Source organism: Lagenorhynchus albirostris, chromosome 14 (assembly GCF_949774975.1).
Source record: "Lagenorhynchus albirostris chromosome 14, mLagAlb1.1, whole genome shotgun sequence".
In the NCBI taxonomy this organism is placed as follows: domain Eukaryota; kingdom Metazoa; phylum Chordata; class Mammalia; order Artiodactyla; family Delphinidae; genus Lagenorhynchus; species Lagenorhynchus albirostris.
The window spans coordinates 37,588,796-37,609,711 of record NC_083108.1 but is presented as its reverse complement, the minus strand read 5'-3'; the positions used below and the strand labels follow the sequence as shown (position 1 = coordinate 37,609,711).

At 43.8% G+C, this 20,916-nt stretch overlaps 1 protein-coding gene across 9 annotated transcripts in view; it reads left to right on the top strand.

Moving 5' to 3' along the window:
* FHOD3 (formin homology 2 domain containing 3) overlaps positions 1-20,916 on the top strand; it is a 492,532-nt gene that overhangs the window by 329,444 nt on the left and 142,172 nt on the right. For 5 of the 9 annotated variants that reach the window (XM_060121093.1, XM_060121091.1, XM_060121090.1 and 2 more), the window contains 3 exons: positions 15,723-15,815; positions 18,610-18,963; positions 19,377-19,451. The exons of 3 other annotated variants lie outside the window; for them this stretch is intronic. In XM_060121093.1, the coding sequence (XP_059977076.1) occupies positions 15,723-15,815; positions 18,610-18,963; positions 19,377-19,451 (522 nt within the window). The remainder of the gene's footprint in view (positions 1-15,722; positions 15,816-18,609; positions 18,964-19,376; positions 19,452-20,916) is intronic. One more of the 9 variants, XM_060121092.1, reaches the window with a different exon arrangement.

The window sequence follows — 20,916 nt, the reverse complement described above, 5'->3', positions numbered from 1 at the left end:
AAATGTTCAGAGCAATAACTGCAACACCGGAACAGCCTTCCCAGTTAATCATAACTAACCAGCCGTAATCTTGGTGATGGGAGCAGGAAAGAAGGTATAGAGAAGAAAAGTTCATGGTTGAGAGGAAGCCACAGTTAACTATCAATTATCGGAGGCTAAGCTGTCCTCACGTTTTGGGGGATCGTACCTGATGTGCACCGGTTAGTGGCCCAGTGGGTGGTGGGCAGAAGAGAGACAAGCCTTGGGGCTGAGCCTCCAGGGTGGGAGCTGGAGGGAGGCAGTTGGAGAGGGTGTGGCTTTCTATTTTCCTGCAGGAGTAGGAAAGGGTATTGGCACCTTTCTGCCAGCACCAGGAACCAGTGGGCAGATGGGAGAGCCTAACTCTGAAACTCTGCAGGGTTGGGGAGGCCATTTTCCTGCATTTTGTCAGGAAGGAGGCATATTTGGATGCTTAGTTCCAGGGCCGTGCCTTGCCCTCTGGTCTGTGTCATGCCTTGTCCACAGGGCTTCATTGCCAGGGCTTACGGATTCCACCCCTCCTTTAGCTGCAGGATCTGCAGCAGAAATAGCAGAGTAGCCCTAGTTCTGTCTTTCTTGGAAGTAGTTGGCAGTGAACAATCGATTTGCAAGCAAAAAACCTATTATATAAATAGTAGTGTTATGGAGTCCAAACTCACCACAACAGCCCAATAGATTGAGAGACCAAGTGTTGGGACAGGGAACAGTGACTTTATTCGGAAAGCCAGCAGACCCAGACGATGGTGGACTAGTGTCACAAAGAGCCATGTTACCTGAATTAGAATTCAGACTTCTTTTATACTAAAAGGGGACAGAGTATGACTGGTTGCTGCAAACTTCTTGGAGCCAGCGAGACAGAGGGGATGTGATAATCTTTTGTTCTTGCAGCTGTCCATGTAGGTCTGGTCACGATGTTGCTGGAAACCTCCAACAAGACAAACATCATTCTCTGTTCTGCAACTTTTTATGTCTATGTGTGTGACAAGTGTTATACCTTTAAAGGTCAAGCCTGGGAGGCAGAGCTTTGAGAATGGGCTACCATGTATATTTCAGGCTATAGACAACATTCTTTTATAAAGGCACAGAACCAGCAAGACTAAGCACAGGCAACAGGGCACAGAGGTTAGAGCTAAAGGACTAGATCCAATACGGAGTCAGGTTTGTTCTTCTCTGTTACGGTAGGGGTTGTATCATTGGTGTTAACCTACAGAAGTTACGACTCAGGTGACCTCAGTCCTGGCTCCTGGGGAAGGTTTGGCCACGTGCAAAACAGGAGCAACCACAGGTTGTTGAGGGCACAGGCGTGGCCTTTCCAGCTGCAGTTCCCACTTCCTCCCCAGGCTTGGCCTCGGTCTCCTCCGCTGTAAACTCAGGGCGCTGATGCCGCTTTAATAGAGGGGCAGGGGAGTCACGAGAGGCAGCGCACATGTGGGCTTAGCTCAGTGTGTTGTAGTCACTCCATGCCCTGGAGCTTTCCCGGATTTTGTGCTATTAAAGAAGGTAATCGTTAAATAAATACGAACGTGAACTGGCGAGAAGATTCTGTGCACTGGCATAACCATGCTAGAGGATTTCCCACAACTAGATTAACGACCACTGGTACCGTGAGCGGCAAGTATCTACTTGGGAAGATTGATCTGACGGTAATGGTTCATTACCAGTGGGATTCACCAGCAAGGGATGTGACCTCCTCAGGTAGGTATGATTAGAATACAGCCAGTGATTCAGATTTACCAGTTAATGTCCCGAAGCCCTTCGTGGTATCCTGAGTATTGAACAGCAAAGCGAGGATAGGAGGGGAGATGGCTGGGGGGTGGGGGGCTGGGCGGAGGGCTGTGAACTTGGAACTGAGAGCACCTGCTCCAAGAAAGGACGGAGCAAAAGGTATGAGGAAGAGGTCACTTTGCAAAAGCTCCTGATTTCTGGCGTAGGACTTCTGGTTTCTCAGAAGATTCACTGTGATCAGATTGCAGATTTCTTTGGGGGTTTGGACTTTGCTGAATTGAATTTGGGGGGTTTTTCTAGATTCCGAAGAAAACGGCAAAACTTTAAAACTGAACAGGGCTACTGATGAATTTTAAGTGAAGAAGTGAGATCGGGGTGGTATTTCAGCAAGACCCCTGTGGGAACAGCACAGAGAGTGCATGGGAGGAGAGCAGACAGCAAACAGGGAGCCTGGTGGGGCCTGGGCCACAGTCTGGAGAGAGGTGGAAAGGCCCGACAGGCAGTGGCAGGGAGAATGGCAACAGGAGAAGGTGATGAGATACAGGATGGACATCATTTGTGGGATGGTGACTGGACTGTATGGTGAGAAAGAGGAAGGAGTCCGGGGTGATCCCTAGGCAACCACTAACTTATGGCCGTGGGATGGCTCTCAGGCCACTGAGTAAGCTGTGGGCATTTTCAGTTTGAGATATCTGGGTCACAGGTAGAACGTCCCATAGGCAGTTGGATAGGCACCTCTGGAACTCTAAGCTTGGGCTTAGATGCCATAACCCAGGGAAAACAAACCAAGTGAGTAGAGAAGGGAATGGATAAAGTGTAGAATTGTCATGAAATTCTGAAACTGAGAAGTTCACTCACTTCCCAAGTCAATGAACCTTGATATTGGTTGTCTTCAAGTGTGAATGCTTCTCAAGCTAGAGTAGCCTTACTTGGTGTGATGTTGCAGGAAGAGACAGCCCTTTACTGTGGGAGTGGTGAACCCGCTTCAAAGAGAAGGAAAGGTTTTTGTTTCTAGTTACATCTTTGAGTTGCTTTGGGTATTTTCTTTCAGTGTCAAGCCTGCTTGCCCTTGACCTCGAAAACTCTCCATTTTCTGTAATACATGTCTTCCCATCCATGTCCTGACTGTTCACAGCCCTTCCTGGTAGAGCTGATTTTGTTGGCAGTTCATGCAGGTATGGGTGTGGGTGGTCCTTCTGGAGAGCAAGCATCTCTCTCTTTATATCCCTGGTAATTCCAGGATCTCTTTGGAGATGGAGCAGGGGCTAAACTGCTAATGATTACTAAACTGAGTCGATTAAATCCAATCATGGAAGGAAGAATGAGATTGTCTCTTTTACAAGAGTCTGTGGAGGGAGCCTGGTAGTAACTGTTCAGTGATGAAGGTTGAATTAGCAGGGAAATAAAACCCTGAAAATGTAGGCTGAGGAGGTCAAATCTGACATGGCAGAAAAGGTGTTTATAGTGGACCACTGTGATGCTGGTGAAGCATTTTGCAAGGGACCCCTTTGGAATAGGCTTTGGAAATTGACGAGGAGAGACCCAAAGAAAGAGAGACCTGGCCTAATGTCATTCTTGTCTCACACATGTGTTCAGCGAGCTGACAGTGACCACAGAAGCATCATATCTTTGTAGAAAAAACATGATTTCTAAGGGAGGTAATGTTGATGTCTCAGAGACTGATGAGGGTTAACATGGGCTATAGTTGTGGTCCAAGTTTGTCTATATCAAGGCATCATTGATTCTCCTCATGGTGGGATGGGGCCTTGGTGAGATGGGCAAGGGATGAGAACTGGTAGACTCCCTATACCCTTGAATACATGAAAAGAATCTGAAAGAAAGAAAGATTCACAGCTTCTTCCAGTCCTTAAAGAGAAGAGCCATTTATTTCCAGCCACAAAGAAATGATCATAGTGGAGGTAGCAGAGCATCATGGTCAGGAGCTTAGATGCTAAGGTTGGACTACCTGGGTTCAGATCCCAGCTTCTAGCTCTGTGACTCTGGGCAAGCTCCTTAACCTCTCTGTGCCTCAGCTCCTCAGCCATGAATGGGGTAGTGATAGTACCACCTCAGCAGTTCCTGCGAGGAGGTAAGGGGTGAACCCTGTAAAGTGCTTTGCGTGAGAGCACCCGTCAGAGAGTTGGTTAAATAACTAGAATAAATGAGTGACTGCAGCCTCACCCCCACCCCCCCCAGCCCAGTGAGAGTCTGATTTCCCTGGAGAGAAACAGGAGGCAGAGCCAAGCCAGGTAGAGGGAAGCCTACCCCTTGCCCTGGGAGAGTGGCCTGCAGAGCAGGGAAGCCTGGGCACATTTGGGACGGGTATCTGCAGCCTAAGTGCCATTTGAACGTCCTGATAAAGCGTGCTTCCCAAAGACACAGTAACTCAGTGAGGAATCAGAGACAATTATATCACACTTCAGGAATACTCCATTACAGTAATCACGTTTGCCTCCAGAGAAATTATTTTAATTCCTGAGGTTTGTTTTTTTTTCTTTTTCCCAGTCATGCAGTTCTGGTTTTATAAACATGAGTTTAAACATTGACTGGAGATGAGCCCCCGTGAAGAAGTGGCCAGTCGGGACCTGCTGAGTGCAGGCCTTGGTCTCCTAGAGGTCTTGGGACAGAACAGGGCGAGCGGGTGGAGGGTATCAGGGTTTCGTGCCAGTGGCAGGCCTTCCGAAGTGAAACAAATACTTACTAGACTTAGGAAGATATTTTTCTTTCTTTATCTATATTTTTTTCACTTATAACAAGCTTTGCAAAATTGAGTTAGAAGAGTAAATGATTTTGATTGTGAAAAGGGGAAAAAATCATGAAGCAGAGAAGAAGTGCTTTGGGACTTCCTTGGTGGTGCAGCGGTTAAGAATCCACCTGCCAATGCAGGGGACACGGGTTCGAGCCCTGGGAAGATCCCACATGCCACAGAGCAGCTAAGCCCGTGCACCACAACTACTGAGCCTGCGCTCTTAGAGCCCTCGAGCCACAACTACTGAGCCCGCGCACCACAACTACTGAAGCCCACGCACCTAGAACCTGTGCTTCGCAACAAGAGAAGCCACCCAATGAGAAGCCCGCGCACCGCAACGAAGAGCAGCCCCCAGCTCGCCACAACTAGAGAAAGCCCACGCGCAACAATGAAGAGCAACACAGCCAAAAATAAATAAATAAAATAAATTTATTTTAAAAAAAGAAAAAGAAGAAGTGACTTTGCGGTTGTTAAAACGTGGCTGGGACTTGGGTCCACATCCATAATAGTTCACGCCCACAAGTAAACGAGCAAGCCACCAATTCTCTATAAGAGAAACCCCAGCACTGAGTATATTATTTCACAGTAAGTATACAGGGATAGACTTCTTAGTCAGTCCTGACATTTTCTGAACTTTGATGTTATGATTACTGCCCTGATTTTGTTGAGCCAGGAATAGTAGCTTATGAGCCAAAGGAGAACAAAATGATATTCGTTCATTCCTTCATTATTCACCAGCTTGTATTTTCCTGTACATGCCAGATTTTCGGTTCTGAGGATAGAGTGGTAAGCATGACCCTTATGACTCTTCCAGCCTCATAAGACAGTGTGCACATAAATATTGTAGCAAGTAAATGTGTGTAGCTTTGGAAGAGGGCTTTTGAAGGCTGCAAACAGGGCTGTGTGCAGGTAGCAGGGATGTAAGGATATGCACTTGACAATAACGTGCAGCTCACAAGGACATGTGCAGGTGTTGTCATTACAGCGTCACTTGTAACAGCAACTTGGGGAGTGGCTAGATAAGGAAAACATGGCATAGCCACATGATGGGATGCAACCAGCAATTATAAGGAATGCGTCACACCAGAAGTACCAACATACTTGCCACATCAATTGCTGTATTAAAAGGACTGTAGAATAATATATGTTAAAACGTTCTTTTTTAATCTGGAAATTTACCCACCGAATTTATAACCGTGGTTACCTCTGGTCAAAGGGGACTTAATTTTTATCAGTAATATTATACTTTTTCAAAGGGAGTATGAATTCTTATAATTAAATATTAATTTAAAAGATTTTTTTAGAAAAGAGGATAGTGGGATGGGGCACGGTGGGTGGGGGGGTCCAAAAAGCCTCCTCAGGCATTTGGGCTGAGTCCTGAAGAATGATTGATGGTGGTGTGTTGAAGTCCAAAGCATGTGAAAAGGCAATTCGAGTTCTAGAATCAAACTGAGTCATGAGTTTGAAAGATGGACCTACACACAAAACTCTGAAATGGGGTTGGCTTCCTCTTGGTGGTTACATTTGATATCTGCCTCTTAAAGACACACACGTCATGTCTCTTTCTAACTTGGAGTCTTTCATTCTTTAGTATCATTGCCTTCCTGTTTGTGAAAACATGAAACAGAATGTGTGTAAGGAATTCTGTTATTCGAAACGTTTAAAAGTGAGCTTGGCTAGACAGCACACTATTTGACTAATAGTTGTACAACTTCTGGAGATGAGAGAACTTGTCTGATGTCCACACAATTTCACTTCGTCAGCTATCATAGACTACCAGAGATGAAGGCTCCTGTTCTGCTGTTCCACTGTATTTTATGGGTGACATAAGAGAGCCTCCGGGTCTCAGGATGGAGCCAAGCCAGGCGCAGGCAGTGCTGCTTTCACCTCTGGAGGCTGCCATCTTGAAAACTCAGCCTGGGTCTGTGCTTGGGCGTCCCTGCTGTTTCCAAAAGGTCACAGAGAATTCTAGTCTACCTTCATCTTAGTTTCTCTTCTGCTCTCTCAGGCCTCTAAGAGACACTTAAGGCAATTCGGTAGCATCTCTGGCTTGGAATAAAGTCTTTTTTAAACATAAAATCAAAGTACCCACAAAAGAAAGTAGTGAGACACCTCATAGTCCGCAGTTATCCCTGGATTGATTTGTTTTACTCCTAAATAAACCTGCAGCCAGGCTACTAATTGTGTTTTTCTTCCTATTGGTTTTAGGCTATGCAGACTGGAATTCCATTATATTAAACTGCTCCATGTTTTCCGCAGAAATAATGTGCTGGATCCATTAGTATTTTATTCTAAAACAAAATAGCAAAATAATGGCTCGTGCATTAAGGTTCTGGCCAGTTGTCCAGTTCCTGGGTATATTTAGTATCCATGGCCAGTAAATATGCTCCTTCTAAACTCTGAGTGTTACAGGGACAATAAATACTTTCCTGTCTAACTTTGGGTTCTCACCATGGAAACTTCACAGCAACAGCTGGGCTCTCTTAAACGTCTTTTCATTCTCTTAGTAGCTGGCAAAAATCTTTTGAGGGAAGCTTCTTTTTTTTTTTTGGTGGATAACAAAACTATTTTTGAATGAAATCACTGCTTCAGTTGGTCAGATATACATCTTAACTGATTAAGATAACTAATTGGAAATTTTCAAATCTCTTCTTGGGGCCTTGGTAACCTAGAAACAGCCTTGAAGTGAACAGAAAGTATGAGTCACCAGGAGGCTAAGTTCAAACTCCAGTTGAAGTGTACTCTCTCACAGAGGGATGCAGTGTTTGCTCCATCTGAGGGATACAGATGGAGCCCAAGGGGGCATTTTGTCTGACAGACATTTAACACACTATTTCTTCTGTTTATCTGTTTTTGTTTAAATTGTAAATTTTTAAAGTTTTTTATTGTGGTAAAATATACATAACAAAGTTTACCGTTTTAACCATTTTTAATTGTACAATTTAGTGGCATAATTACATTCACAGTAACACTGTTTCTATGACATATTTTTTTCATCTAATTATAGTATGCCATATGCATTTTACAGAACTAAATGGGGCATTTAAAATGCCTGCATCTTATCTAAACCTTAATATAGAACATACTAACTAGTTGCCACAAATGGGTCACACCTGTGTCAAGACACTGATTTTCCCCCCCCCCCTCAGGGCAACCAGGCAGGTCTGGGGTGACTGGGGCACTGGGCGGGTCTCCTGTCCGTTACTCTGGTGGGCTGTGCAGATGTTCTTGTCTATGCCTTGTGTAGGGAGGACTGAGAAGCGCCATCCAGGGTGCTGTTGCTTAGAAGGAAATGTGCAGTGACGGTGGAGCAATGAAACCAGTTTAGATTCTGCTTCAGGTTCATGACGTCGCCAGTTCTTACTGGCAGGTTGTGTGATCTTGCCTTCTCTGGACCTCGTCTTTCTTATCTGCAACGTGGGGAGATCTCCAAGGTCATTTTTCCAGTTCTTGCCACTCTGTCTGTTGACCATCCATAGCGAGTATCTCCCTGCTGAGCACCATGCGAGGTCCACTGGACCACAGGTCTGCAACAGGCAACGAGTACTTACTGGACGTCCCTGGCGGCTGGGTCCACTAGAGAAACAGAGCAGAAGGAGTAACTCCAGGCAGGGAGAATGGCTCCTTTGAGGACCCCAAGCTGAAATGCCCTTGGTGTTGGGTGGACAGCTCAATAGGCTGATTAAGACTAGGGTGGGGGAGTTGCTGAAGGGAGAGAGGGAGATGAAGTTAGCGAGATGATGGGGGTGTTAGCTGAGCAAGTTGGACTTAATCCTAAGGTTAGTGTGTACGTGTTGGAGCAGGAGAGTGTCATGTGTAAAGTCCCATCTTGTCCTCTGGTCAATTCCTGCTTGGCCTTCTGAGTTTTGCCCCAAGAGCACTGTGGACATTTTTCTCACTTGAGTACTTCCTGGTACAATTAGATTAATGTCTTTCTCCCCTACAGACCTGTAAACATTAAGGGTGAGAACCTCTACTAACCACTGTACCCCTGCATCTTGCACATAATAAATGCTCAATAAATAATTGTTGGGTAAATGGAGAGCCCTTGCCCCATGGTTACACTTCTTCACTTTTAAAAAATGTTTGTATTGTTACTTATTATGGGAAATCTCTGTACCTTGTGCTCAATTTTGCTGTGAAACCAAAACTGCTCTAAAAAATAAAATCTATTTAAAAAATTCTAATTTTCCAGAATTGAATTAATCATAATCCTTAGTTCATGATACACTGACATCATTGGTCCATGTGTGGCCCTCTCCTAGTTTATTTATTTTCTATAAATATAAATATTATAAACATGATTAGTATTATTAATATTAATTATTAATGTTATATAAATATTAATATAAAGAACATCCATGAGACTACGGTCTAGCTAGAAACCCAGAGCATTACCCTTAACTTACTATGAGCTTCCAACTTTCACATCTCTGAACCTGGGTAACCAGCACTCTTAAATATCGTTTAGTGTTGTCTTATGGGTTTGTTGTTATTTGTTTTTAGTATTATCATATATATATATATATATATATAACAATAGTATATTATACAATTTTGCCTCTTTGAACTTTATAAAAAATATTAGAATATTGTAGTTTCTCTTTGCACTTGTCTTCACTCCACATCTTGCTTCCAGTGTTCATCCATATGGCCATGTGATGCTGAAGGTCTTCCATTTTCTCTGATTGGAATATACCACAATCTATTTATCCTTTTTCCCACTGGTGAGCATTTGGGTTGTTTCCATTTTTTGATAATTACAGACAGTGCTGCTGAGAATATTCTCAGACTCATATCCCGGTGCACATACTTCGGCATCCCTAGAGAGGGTTTCTCAACCTCGGCACAGTTGACATTTTGGACCAAAAGTATTCGGTGCAAATGTTGTTGTGGAGGGCTGCCTCGTGCATTGTAGGATGCAGCATCTAAGACTAGATGTCTCCGGACATTGACAGATGTCCCTTAGGGGGCAGAGTCACCTGGTTCAGAACCACTGCCCCAGGCTACAGCAATGCCACTTCTAGGTGATGTCAGTCATATTCATGATATGAATGCTTAACTTTATGAGATAGTGCCAATTATTTTGCCAGCGTCATTATGCTAATGCACACTCCTATCAGCAGTATATGAGAGCCACTTGGTCTAAATGCTCTTCAGTGCTTAGTATTATCTTCAGACGTCTTAATTTTGCCAAGCAGATAAAAAATGGTATCTCATTGTAGTTCCAATTGAGTTCTATTAAACTCTGACTGATTTATATTTAAACTTCGGTTTAAAAATATCATTTCATATAAATGTATTGGCTATGGTTGTATATTTTGCTCACTTTTATAGTTGTGTTTCTACTGATTTTTAAAATATATTTTTTTCATATTCCTGATTTGAGTTTATGTCTATTAGATGTCTTGAAATGTCTGCTCCAAATGTGTTGCTTAACTCTTCCTCATCCTGATTGTTTTGGGCCTAGAATATACTTTAATACTGTTTTAAATGTTTCTATTGTACTTTTAGAACATCCATTTTCCTTCTTGTTTTTTGAAGCCTAAGATACGTGACGTCAGCCTGAGACCCGAATTTGAGAAAGTTAATTTGACTTTGAAGGAAACTGTGCCCTGCAGAATTGGTCAGGCGGTGGGCCTGTTGCTTTTCCAACGTGAAGAGGGTGGCCTCCAGTCTGGGACTGTTTGTGGTTAAAAGGAGACTACCTGATGGGTTCAGAACAGGCCTGTGCCCTAGAGTAACTCCTTATCAATTACAAACAAGCAGAATACCCCTAGAGGTATTTGAAAGCCAGAGACCAAAGACCCAGAATGCCTTAGAACAAGTATAAACAAAATTAAGTTATACTTTAAGAGACAGTTCAGCTAGGGAAAAAGCAAAATTGTCTGAACTAATTCTTCAGTCTTAAATATTGGCAGCATAAAATATCATTCCATTTGACTAATTCTACTAGGATGAAACCAAATAAAATCAAGCATAGAAAGTCCCGTGCCCTAACGAGAGGGTATTTCCTTCTTCATGCATTTGAGTTGTAGGGCAAGGCCAGTGCTTTGACCGTGGGACTTCCTGGAAGTGGATTCCCTGAGTGAGTCATTGTGCTGCCTGCCCTTGGTCCTGCTCTGCCACTCAAGATAGCAAAGCTATGATATACACAAGTCATCAGAAGATTTATTGCAGGGTCAGAGATGTTGAGCCCAAAGAGGAAACAGGTTGGGATGTTGATCAGAATCACTGTCTTCACACATCTGTAGGACAGCTACATGCAAGAGAGGAGGATCAGAAATACACAGCTTACACAGGTGGAAGTTACAAAGGGGAAAGTGTTACTATCTGCCAGTGATTGGGAATGCTTTGCCCAGTACTATGTCCTCTTCCTTAGTGAATCAAGCAGAGTTCTTGATTATTGAGTAATTGATTGAGTTGATTATTGATTGTTGAGTTCTTGATTATTGAGTTCTTGAGTATCCATTAGTGGGGGATGGTAGAGATTTCCTAAGAAGGCTCCAAAGCCAGTGACGATGATGGTGATGATGATGATGAGAGCTAATAGCTAAAACAAATTGATTTGCTCACTGTATACTGCTCCTTTTCAAAGTGCTTTACATATTAACCCAGTCCTCCTAGAAGGTAGGTACTGTTGATATCCTAAATTGGGATGAGGAAAGTGGGGCCCAAGGTCACACAGCTGGTAAATTATGGAGCTGGAGTACAACCCAGGCAGTTGGCTCCGAGCCTCTCCAACTCCAGCAGACTTTGCTTCTAAATGACTTTACCACCTGGGAGAACAAATGAAGTCAAGTCATTTTGGAGGATGGGGCTCCCTGTTTTGAGTTAAAGAGGAGAGACCCATTGGTTGGCAGGATAGAGATCTGTGGGTTCTGGGCAGACCAGAAGTAATAACATTTGCAAATTCCTGATCAAGATGAGGGAAGGTAGCCTCAGGCTGAAGGTTGAGAGTACAGTTTTTAACTTGACTGCTGTTAGAGCAGAAAAGGACTGCCAACAAAAAGGACTGTGCTGTGTGAGGGTGAGCTGTACCAGGCTCGGAAGGACAGATGAGGTGTGCTCGTTTGTGGCTTGTGGCATTGCAGGAGGAATGCTGTCTTCACTGTTCCACTGGCTTCCTTGTTTCTGACAGAAGCACCCCTCAATCCAGGTATGGGGTATATAACCATGGGGTTGTACCAATACTTCTTTCTTCCTTTCCTGCCGCATCTAACCAGTCACCAAATTCAGCTAAATCTGTTTTAATTTTTTTCGGATCCATCTCTTTTTCTTTAGCTCCACAGCTGTCACCCTCTCTGCCCTACCTCTTTATGAGGCTTGCATAACCTTTATTCCATAAACTGATCAGCACATTTTAAGAAATAGGAATTATAGATCAATCTCTTTCCAGTATATGTAAAAAATTGTTAATAATATTATAAACAACTATACTTCAATTTAAAAAATTCTTAATATTAACAAATAGAACCCAGGTGTTTATAAAAAGGGTAACATGGTATAACAAGGTGGGGTTTATTGCTGGTATGCGAGGTTCGTTTAACCTTTTAAAAGCAGTTTTGTAATTCATTGCATTTACAAAAATAAAGGGGAAAATCATATGATTATCTTGATAAATGGAAAGAAAGCATTTGATAGAATTCAGTACTCATATATGGTAAAAACTCTTAGCAAATAAGGAAACTTCTTTGATCTGATAAAGAATAAAAAATCTGTGGCAAAGCTCATATTTCCTCTTGATATTTGGGACAATGAAAAGATGCTTACTGTCATCACTTCAGTTCAATGTAATATTGCAGTTCCCAGCCAGTGTAATAAGGCAAGAAAAAGATAGGCATAAGAATTGGAGCAAAATAAATACAACCATCGTTACTTACAGACGATATGACTGTCTATATAGGAAATCTAAAGGAGTCTATATAAAAAGTATTACAATTAATAAATTTGGAAAAGTTGTTGGATACAAGGTAAATTTACCCCCAAAATCAATTTTATTTCTATATATCATCAAATAAATAGAAAATTAAATTGGAAATTGATGACATGTACAATAGCATTAAAATTTATATTTAGAAATAAATTTAACAGAAAATATATAAGACCTCTACTGAAAATTTAAAGCTTTAAAAGAAATGAAAGAATATTGGAATAAGATTAAATCTAAATAAAGGATATACCACAGCCATGGGTTGGAAGACTCAATATGTAAAATTGTCAGTTCTAATTTGTGTATAAATTCAATAAAATCCCAACTAGTAGTCCATCTAGATTTTGGTGAAAATTGACAAGCTGATTCAAAAATTCTATGAAAGTATAAAGGGCAAAGGACTTACTTTGCAATGTCAAGGTCTATCGTAAAACTGTAATAATTAAGATAGTATTCATGCAAAGATTCATGCAGAGTATTCACGCAAGGATAGAAAAATTGACTAATGATGAGAAAAAGTCCAGAAACCCACAGATATATACTTGATTTGTGATAAAGATGATACTAACATGGGGCAAATATGGCCTTTTTACTAAATGGTTCTGGGCCAATTGTATGTCCACGTGGGGAAAAAATGTATCTTACCCCTATCTCATATGATACACAAAATAAATTATGGATGGACTGCAAATTTAAATGTGAAAGGTTATATAATAAAGCTTTTACAGGGTCACATAAGAGAATGCCTTTAAGACTTTGGTGTAATCAAAAGAAAAAAACAGGACAAAAAAGACACTAACCATCAAAGAATAAAAGATAAACAGGGCCCCATTAAGCTTAAGAACGTATGTTTATTAAAAGATACCATGAAGTGAATGCAAAGGCAACCCACAGGGAAAACATATTTGCAACACTAGAATATGACAAATTACTTGTGTCCAAATTATGTAAAGAATTTCTACAAATAAAAAGCCTTTTTTTTTTTTTTAGTTTATTTATTTATGGCTGCATTGAGTCTTCGTTGCTGCGCGTGGGCTTTCTCTAGTTGTGGCGAGTGGGCGCGACTCCTTGTTGTGATGCTCAGGCTTCTCATTGTGGTAGCTTCTCTTGTTGCGGAGCACAGGCTCTAGGCACTCGGGCTTCAGTAGTTGTGGCTCGCGGGCTCTAGAGCACAGGCTCAGTAGTTGTGGTGCATGGGTTTAGTTGGTCCACGGCACATGGGATCTTCCTGGACCAGGGACTGAATCTGTGTCCCCTGCATTGGCAGGCGGATTCTTAACCACTGCGCCACCAGGGAAGTCCGAGCCTTTTCTTTCTTTTTTAAAGGCAAAGTACTTACACACTTCAAAAAGAGGATATCTAAATAGACATTAAAAGTATGATAATGTGCCCATCTTCATTAGTCATCGGGGAGAGCAAAGTAAAACCACAATGAGACATCATCACACACAGATTAGATAGCAAATGAAATAGACAAAAATATAAAATCTTGGCAAGGATGTGGAAGAACCAGAATGCTCATATACTGTCTATGGGAATGTAAATTCATTCATTCATTTAAAAAAATTGTTTGACAGTTTCTAATAAAGATGAATTTAAGCATATCTCATGATCCAAAACACTAAAACACATGTACTCCAATATCTATAACAGCCCTATTCAAAATGACCCCAAACTGAAAGGTACCTGATTATCATCAACAGTAGAATGGATAACTAAATTATAGTATATTCATGTAAGAGAATACTATACAGCAATGAGAAAGAATGATCTTCAAGTACTTATAACAATATAGATGAATCTCACAAGTGTAATATTGAACAAAAGGAGCTGGATACAGTATGATTCCTTTTAGATGGAGAAGGAAATCAGGCAAAGCTGACCTGTGCTGTTTCCAGTAGGGGAGGGAAGCAGTTCAAAGGGAGCATTAAAGGAATGCTGATTATGTAGATGTATCTGTTCTGTGAAACCTCAGGGATTCGTGTACTCTTCTGTATGTATTTTATATTTCAGTAAAAAGAAAAACCAACTGAAGGAGAGTGGGGCAAAAGAGTTACAGATTTTGGCAAAATGATGCCTACAGTGGGAAACGGTCGATTCATAAGGATTGAAGGCAAGAAGGAGCTGGTGGACATTTAGCAAGTAGAGGAGGACACTGAGATTGCAGAATAGTTACGGTGGGAGGAGAGGAATGAGAGATTTGGGGGAATGGGGGCTTGTGGTCGGGGGGTAGAAGTTTGGATGTAAGGTTTCCAAGGTGGGCTACTTAGGTGTGATGGTGAGGTCCAGCCTGTGAGGGCCTGAAGTGAACAAAGATGAAGGTCATTGGAGTTCAGGAGTTTTAATCCCTTTGGCAAGGGATTGAGGAGCTTGGGTAAGTGTTCCACATGGAACACTTGCATCACATAAGTCACGTGTTGATAGGATTTAGAGGCCAAAGGAGGGTAATGATTCAGTTATCAAAGTCTGTATTTGTTTAGCTGCAAGGGCAAAACCCAAGTTAAACTACCTTAAGCAAAAATGAAAAGTTATTATCTTCTGTTAGTGAAAGGCCAGGGTGAAGCTTCAGAAGTATTAGATGCAAGTGTTAAAACTGTCATGGAGACTGCTTTCCTCTCTCTCCATGTCCGTCCCTCTCTCTCCAACTCTGCTGTTCTTGGGCCGGGGTCACTCACAGGCAGCCTTCCTCCACTAGACTTAGGGTGTGCTTGTACCTTCTCATCCCTGAAGGCACAGGAGAAATCCCAGGGGTGGCCCAGATTGACTCCACCTGGACCATGTGTTAACCCTTGAAGTGGGGGGGGGGGATCAGCCCCTCACCCCCAAACACATTGACTGAGAATGAGGGAGTGACATGCAAAAACCATCCGTCCACTGTAGAGGGTGGTGCAGGAAGGAATGCAGTGAAGACATGAGGACTTCTCGCTGCAGGCGCTGGGCAGCCCTGAGAACAGCCACTGCATGACTCTGTATGCAGAAGGAGAACCACCTGGGAGGCCTGCCCAAGGCCAGAAGCTGTTGTGAATCATGTGTGGTAGGGGGATGGGAGGAGTGGGGTCAGGGGTTGCAGGCAGTAGCATCCAGCCAACTTGACAAAGAAATTTGGCTTGTGCTGGGTTATTGCATCTCCAGCCCACACTTAGGTTTCCCCATCTCACAACTGCCTCCTCTAAGTGTGCTCTTTTCATTTCAGCCAGCTGGAGTTTTTCTGCTGCATCTTCCTGTTTGTCTGTAACGCTTATCTTGCTTTCCCATCTTGTCTCTGTGTGCATGTCTCTTTTCCTGGCCTTGCCTCAGGGTCGAGGAAGAGGAGGAAGAGGAACAGCCAGTCACGGAGCCCAATTCAGAGGAAGAGAAAGATGACGATGCCCCCTGTCCGGGCACGGACAGGTACCGAGGGCTGGACACTCCCCGGCTCCCACCACAAGCCTGGAGTCTCCTTCCTAACGGATAGTTTGCAGCCGCCCTGCAGTAGCCTCCTCCCTTCCTCACTAGCTCGCACCGGCAAATGTTTACACGGAGCCACAGAGTGACTAGTTTTATAGAAATAACAGCACGTTTTCCCTAGAGAGCCGTATTTTTTACTCAGACGCTGCTTTGCCTAACCTTGCTTTATGGGAGACACACCCAGGAGCTTTTCTCCCCACTGTCCCCTCCCTCATTGAGTGCTTCGGCTCAGTCGGATTGACAGTAACTAACGGGATGTTCCTCTCTGCTCAGAAAACTTTAACCCTGTCTTCACTGTAGGAAGAATAATTCCACGTGTCCCCTTCTTGCTACTAATTTTACCAGTACAATGTTATCTATAATGTGTGGATGACTGCTGTAGGGATAATGCATTTTGATTTTTATCCAAATGGACAGGAACACTTTTCACCGCATGTAGCATAGAAAAAATTCCCAGCATTTATTTGCATGCCTAGAATAACTACCATAGCTCTACAGCCCTTTGGGGGAGTTTTCTGTCCTCCACTCACCTCTCCAAGGTGCATCCTTTCTGTCTTCGGGCAGTGTTAACAGACACAGGCACCTTGCAGATATGTGTAAATTTTGTGGTATTTTCCCGAAATGATGTCTGTATGAAAAATAAAAATTGATCGTGGGTAAGTTCATTTTCTGATATTCAAAAATAATTCTAGAACTGAAGGGTTCCTTCACTTGATTGATTACGCTGCCAACTGATACTGTTGCTGTTAGTTTTTCCACAAATAAGCAAAGTCAAAAGGACCTTGGATGAATTAGGGTAAAATCTTTCTCTTACCAAGTTCAAAGTTAATGTGATTCTTTGCTGCTGTGGCCTCATTCTTGGGGCCACCGGTGCACATAAAAGTTCTCAGACAGGCTCATTTGACGTGCTGAGATGCCCACCCCTCCCGGGGTCACGGAATCCTCTCTGAACTGATTGCGTCCGCCCTTTGGAAATGTCTGGGAAGAAGCCAGCTGGATGTAGAGAGAGGAAAGGAATGACCTAGTGACAGAGAGTGAGGTACATATTCCAGAATGAGATGGGGAGAAAGGTCGGCATTAACCAAGGGCCCCCGCCCATGCCGAGTGCCATGCTTGGGGGTAGTGCCTTTAGTTAGGGATGCTCTGGGAAGGGAGGAGGTTCAATTGACAGTCCCACCTTAGGTCAAAAATGAGTCACAGAAAATTTTGTGGACCCTCAATAAATACATCGGTGTGGCTCCACACGTGCTTAAATGTGCATGGTATGTCCCACCCACAAACTTTTCACCCCCAGGGACTCAAACAGTTCAGCAGTACCTACAGAGCAGATGGAGGAATCTGGCTGGAAAGAGCAGCCTCCAAAGGCGTCCCTACTGACTCGTGCTGTCTTTACATGGGATTGTTATTAGCGGTAGATGGTGGTTTATCCTGTCCTCTGCAGTGTCTTTGACTATATGACTGATTCTGGAGGGTGTCTTCATCAGAGACGATAAGTTAGACTTTTCAGTTTTAGGAAGCAAAGGTGTGCATATTAAACACCAGGGTTTGACCTTAAACACGGTGTTCATTAACATTGATCTGGATGTTATTTCTTCCCTGATGTCAACCTACTAGACTTAAAAGTGGTGGGAAAGATTCTGCTTACTTCTGTGGGCTTGGTGTCTTCCACTGCTTCCCCTTCCTGCTGGCTGCTTCCGTGTGTTTGCCCTCCATGTGTGCCCACCACGTGTGCCCCCTGTGTGTGTGTACCACCTTTGTCAGGCCTGCCCTGGGCACTGCAGTGTGGTCTCATCCCATCCTCCCCTTGAGCCAGGGAAACCTGTATGTCCCTGCCCTTATATACAGATGGAGCTCTGGATTTGAGGTAGGAAACAAAACAGCTCACATCCCTTTCCCAAGTGGGCATGGCTGGGAGTCAAGTTCTCTGGGGAAAGGACTACGGTTTTGAAAACTGCAGAGTTTAATGTAGATTCTCCTGTTACAAAGGTAGGCTTCAAAATGTCTAAGTGGTCTAAATCCAGTCCCCTGAAGATGGAAAGTCTTCATAACTGTATCTGTGGCAGAATGAGGCATGCCTGCAGGAGTCTAGACATCTAGGGCTTAGTGGTAGAGGATGCCCTGGGGAAAGAAAGTGTGAACCGGGCAAAACGTGTCTTCACTCTGCCCGCCCCTCATTTCCAGCTCTTTGCATTTCTTGCTGGCATCTTTTCTCCTTCTCCACACTTGCTTTCCAGAAAGGATCTGAAAGCAGTGACTCTAAGTATGGGGCTTGTGGGATACCTCGTCCTCAAGCTTGGGTGTTTCAGGAGGAGGGCAGATCCCCTGTTTGATCAAGACAAAGAAATGAAGTTCAAATTGTGGAAATTCCGGTGCCGACACAACCAGTGGGGAGAAACTTGGGGATTGAGGGGCAGGTGCAGAAGAGCCTTTGAGGTTCCACTAAATCCCCTCATCAAGGCCCTTGTATGCTCAGAGGCCAGATGGGTCTTACCCCCCAGATAGGCAAGCCCAGGGCGCCAGGATTATTGGGAAAACCAGGGCTTCTGGCTTTTATGCTGCAGGTCGAGAAACACAGCTGGACTCTTAAGTGAGCGTCCCTAACAGTAGTGAGCTTTGACGTGTCTTTTTCTCTTTCCTAACTTTTGCTCCCTCTCTCCCAAATCTCTTTTCCTCCCCTTCCTTCCCCCTCCTCCTCTCCTCCTCTCCTCCTCTCCTCCTCTCCTCCGTGCTGACCCAGGGTTGAGGCCAGTCCTACCTCGGAGCAGGTCCCCGCTGGAAAGGATGCTGCTCGCGAGATTCCAGCCCTCCCCGCGGCCTCCAGTGCCTCCTCCCCAGGAAAGCAGCTCCCGGCCGGCAGTGCGGCGGGGACCCCCTTGCGCAGAGGGTCCTCAGGGCCTGCCCTGCGGGCGCCCTCCACGCCCTCCCCGGCTTCTCAGCCCTTCCGCGCCGCACCCGGCCCCCCGCAGGCGTCACCAACCGTAGAAAAGCTGCCCTATGTGCTTCACAGCCCCTTCCACCTCTTCTCCTATGACTTTGAGGACTCGCCCTTGTCCACCAAGGAAAAGGAAGCCGAATCCCAGCTGGAAAGCAGGTAGATCCGGCCCACGTGATGGCCTGTGCGAGGCTAACCCGGGGACGGTGACGCAGCGCCTTAGCTGCATCCTGGGGCTTGTCTTTCGTTCGCTGCGTTTGCGGAGATTCCAGTCAGAGCAGAGAGCAGTTGTGGTGTGAGCTCCCTGGGCGCTCACTAATTACGAGTATGTAGGCAAAAGGCAGAAGAGAAAATTCCCGCTGCTTGAATTGAGGAGCTCTTGTGTTATAATGTAATTATTAAAGATGGATTTTTGAATTTAAGGTTTATAAAAATTTGCACAGTCTGTCAAAATCTACACATCTCAAGCCCATCTCTCTACCACGGGCTCTCTTTTGATCTGCGGAAGGCAGCCAGGTGCTTTGTCAGCTTTCCAGGCAGCGTTTTGAGTGGGGTTTTCCTTCGTTTAACAGTTCCTCTGATTCTCTCCATCCGAGCACGTATTCTGCCTCCGAGCCTTACAACTTCCGGTCTTTCTCTTCCAATAGGTGGGTGTCTTTTCTTTATCTCCTCTCCCTTTTCTATAGCTTTCTGGTTTTATTCTAATGTATGTAAGTTTCTTTCAGACATTGCTCATAGCTTCCCATGAGATGGCAAACAATTGCAGTTTGAATCACTTCACAGGCATTAGTATAATTACATTATTTAAGTATGGACACCTCAATGATTCTTATGCAAACCGGAGATGAGGCAGAGGGAGGGAGGTGTGCAGATCAGAAGGGCACAGGGAATTTTCAGCAGGTGCTTGTCAGCTTGCCTGTGTGCCTGCCCTTCACCGATGCCTGGATCAGGACCTCTCTGCAGAGCGGGGAATGGGGAACAGAGGGTTTGCATATTTTAAACAATCAGTTGTCCAAAGTCAATAATAAAAGTCAGTATTGACTGATGGCCACTCCCATATTAAGAGTAATAATAATAATTGCTAACATTTATTGAGCATTTATTGAGAGCCAAGCCCTGTATTTTAAAGTATCACTTAACCCTGAGGAGGTAGGTTCTATTTCTAGCCCTTATATACAGTGAGGAAACTGAGGCACAGAGAGGTTGGGTAAGTGGGGAGTGGTGTCTACCAGAATGGCTTTGTATACCATCAGGAGTATGTGGCCTCCAGTTTGAACACCTCCAAACTACAAGTCCTCTACCAGTCTCTTTTAGGTCTAAAATTCTCAGTTATTGTGATCTTTCACACAGTTTTCATGAAATGCATCCAACATAGCTCTCATGTTCCCCAAGAACAGTATCCGTGTACAAGTTAGGAGCTGCACATTTGACCGGAAGAAAAAATATCTTGGCAACCTCATCTTCCCCAGCAGGGTGGTGTTAGCCCAGGATGGTGATGGTCTCACAGCTTCTGACGGGGCTTTCCTGGGACCCAGGTCCCTCCCACTTGGTCCCCAGGCTTCAGTACCACTGACAGTCCTGGGGGATGAGAGCAACAGAAACATGGAAATGGACAAAACGAATATACACATAAATTGAGAAAAGCATCTGCATGTTTGTGAATGAAGATTGGCTTGGATTTCACTGAGAAAAGTTTACAATTTTTTAATTATTTGACAGGAATTTGAATATTGTATAAATATCGTTCATACCAATTAATTTTCTGATGTTCACTCACTGTGGTTTTCAGAGGTCTGTATGGCCACAGATTTGACTGCTCAGTGGTTGACTGAAATTGAATGGGTTATAATAGAGACCAACCAGTTAGTCATTAAAAAGAATTTTTTAAAAATACAAACACTAACACACCATTGTAAAGCAATTATACGCCAGTAAAGATGTTAAACAAACAAACAAACAAAACCAAAAAACGCCTTGTAGTGAATTGTATGATCCAGTTAGTTTGGCTGAAATTCAGAAGCAAAATTAGACCATGAGGTCGTTGAATTAATTGCTCAACCAGTAGAAAAACCAAAAGAGGGAGAATGACACTATGCTTGTTTTATTTCCATA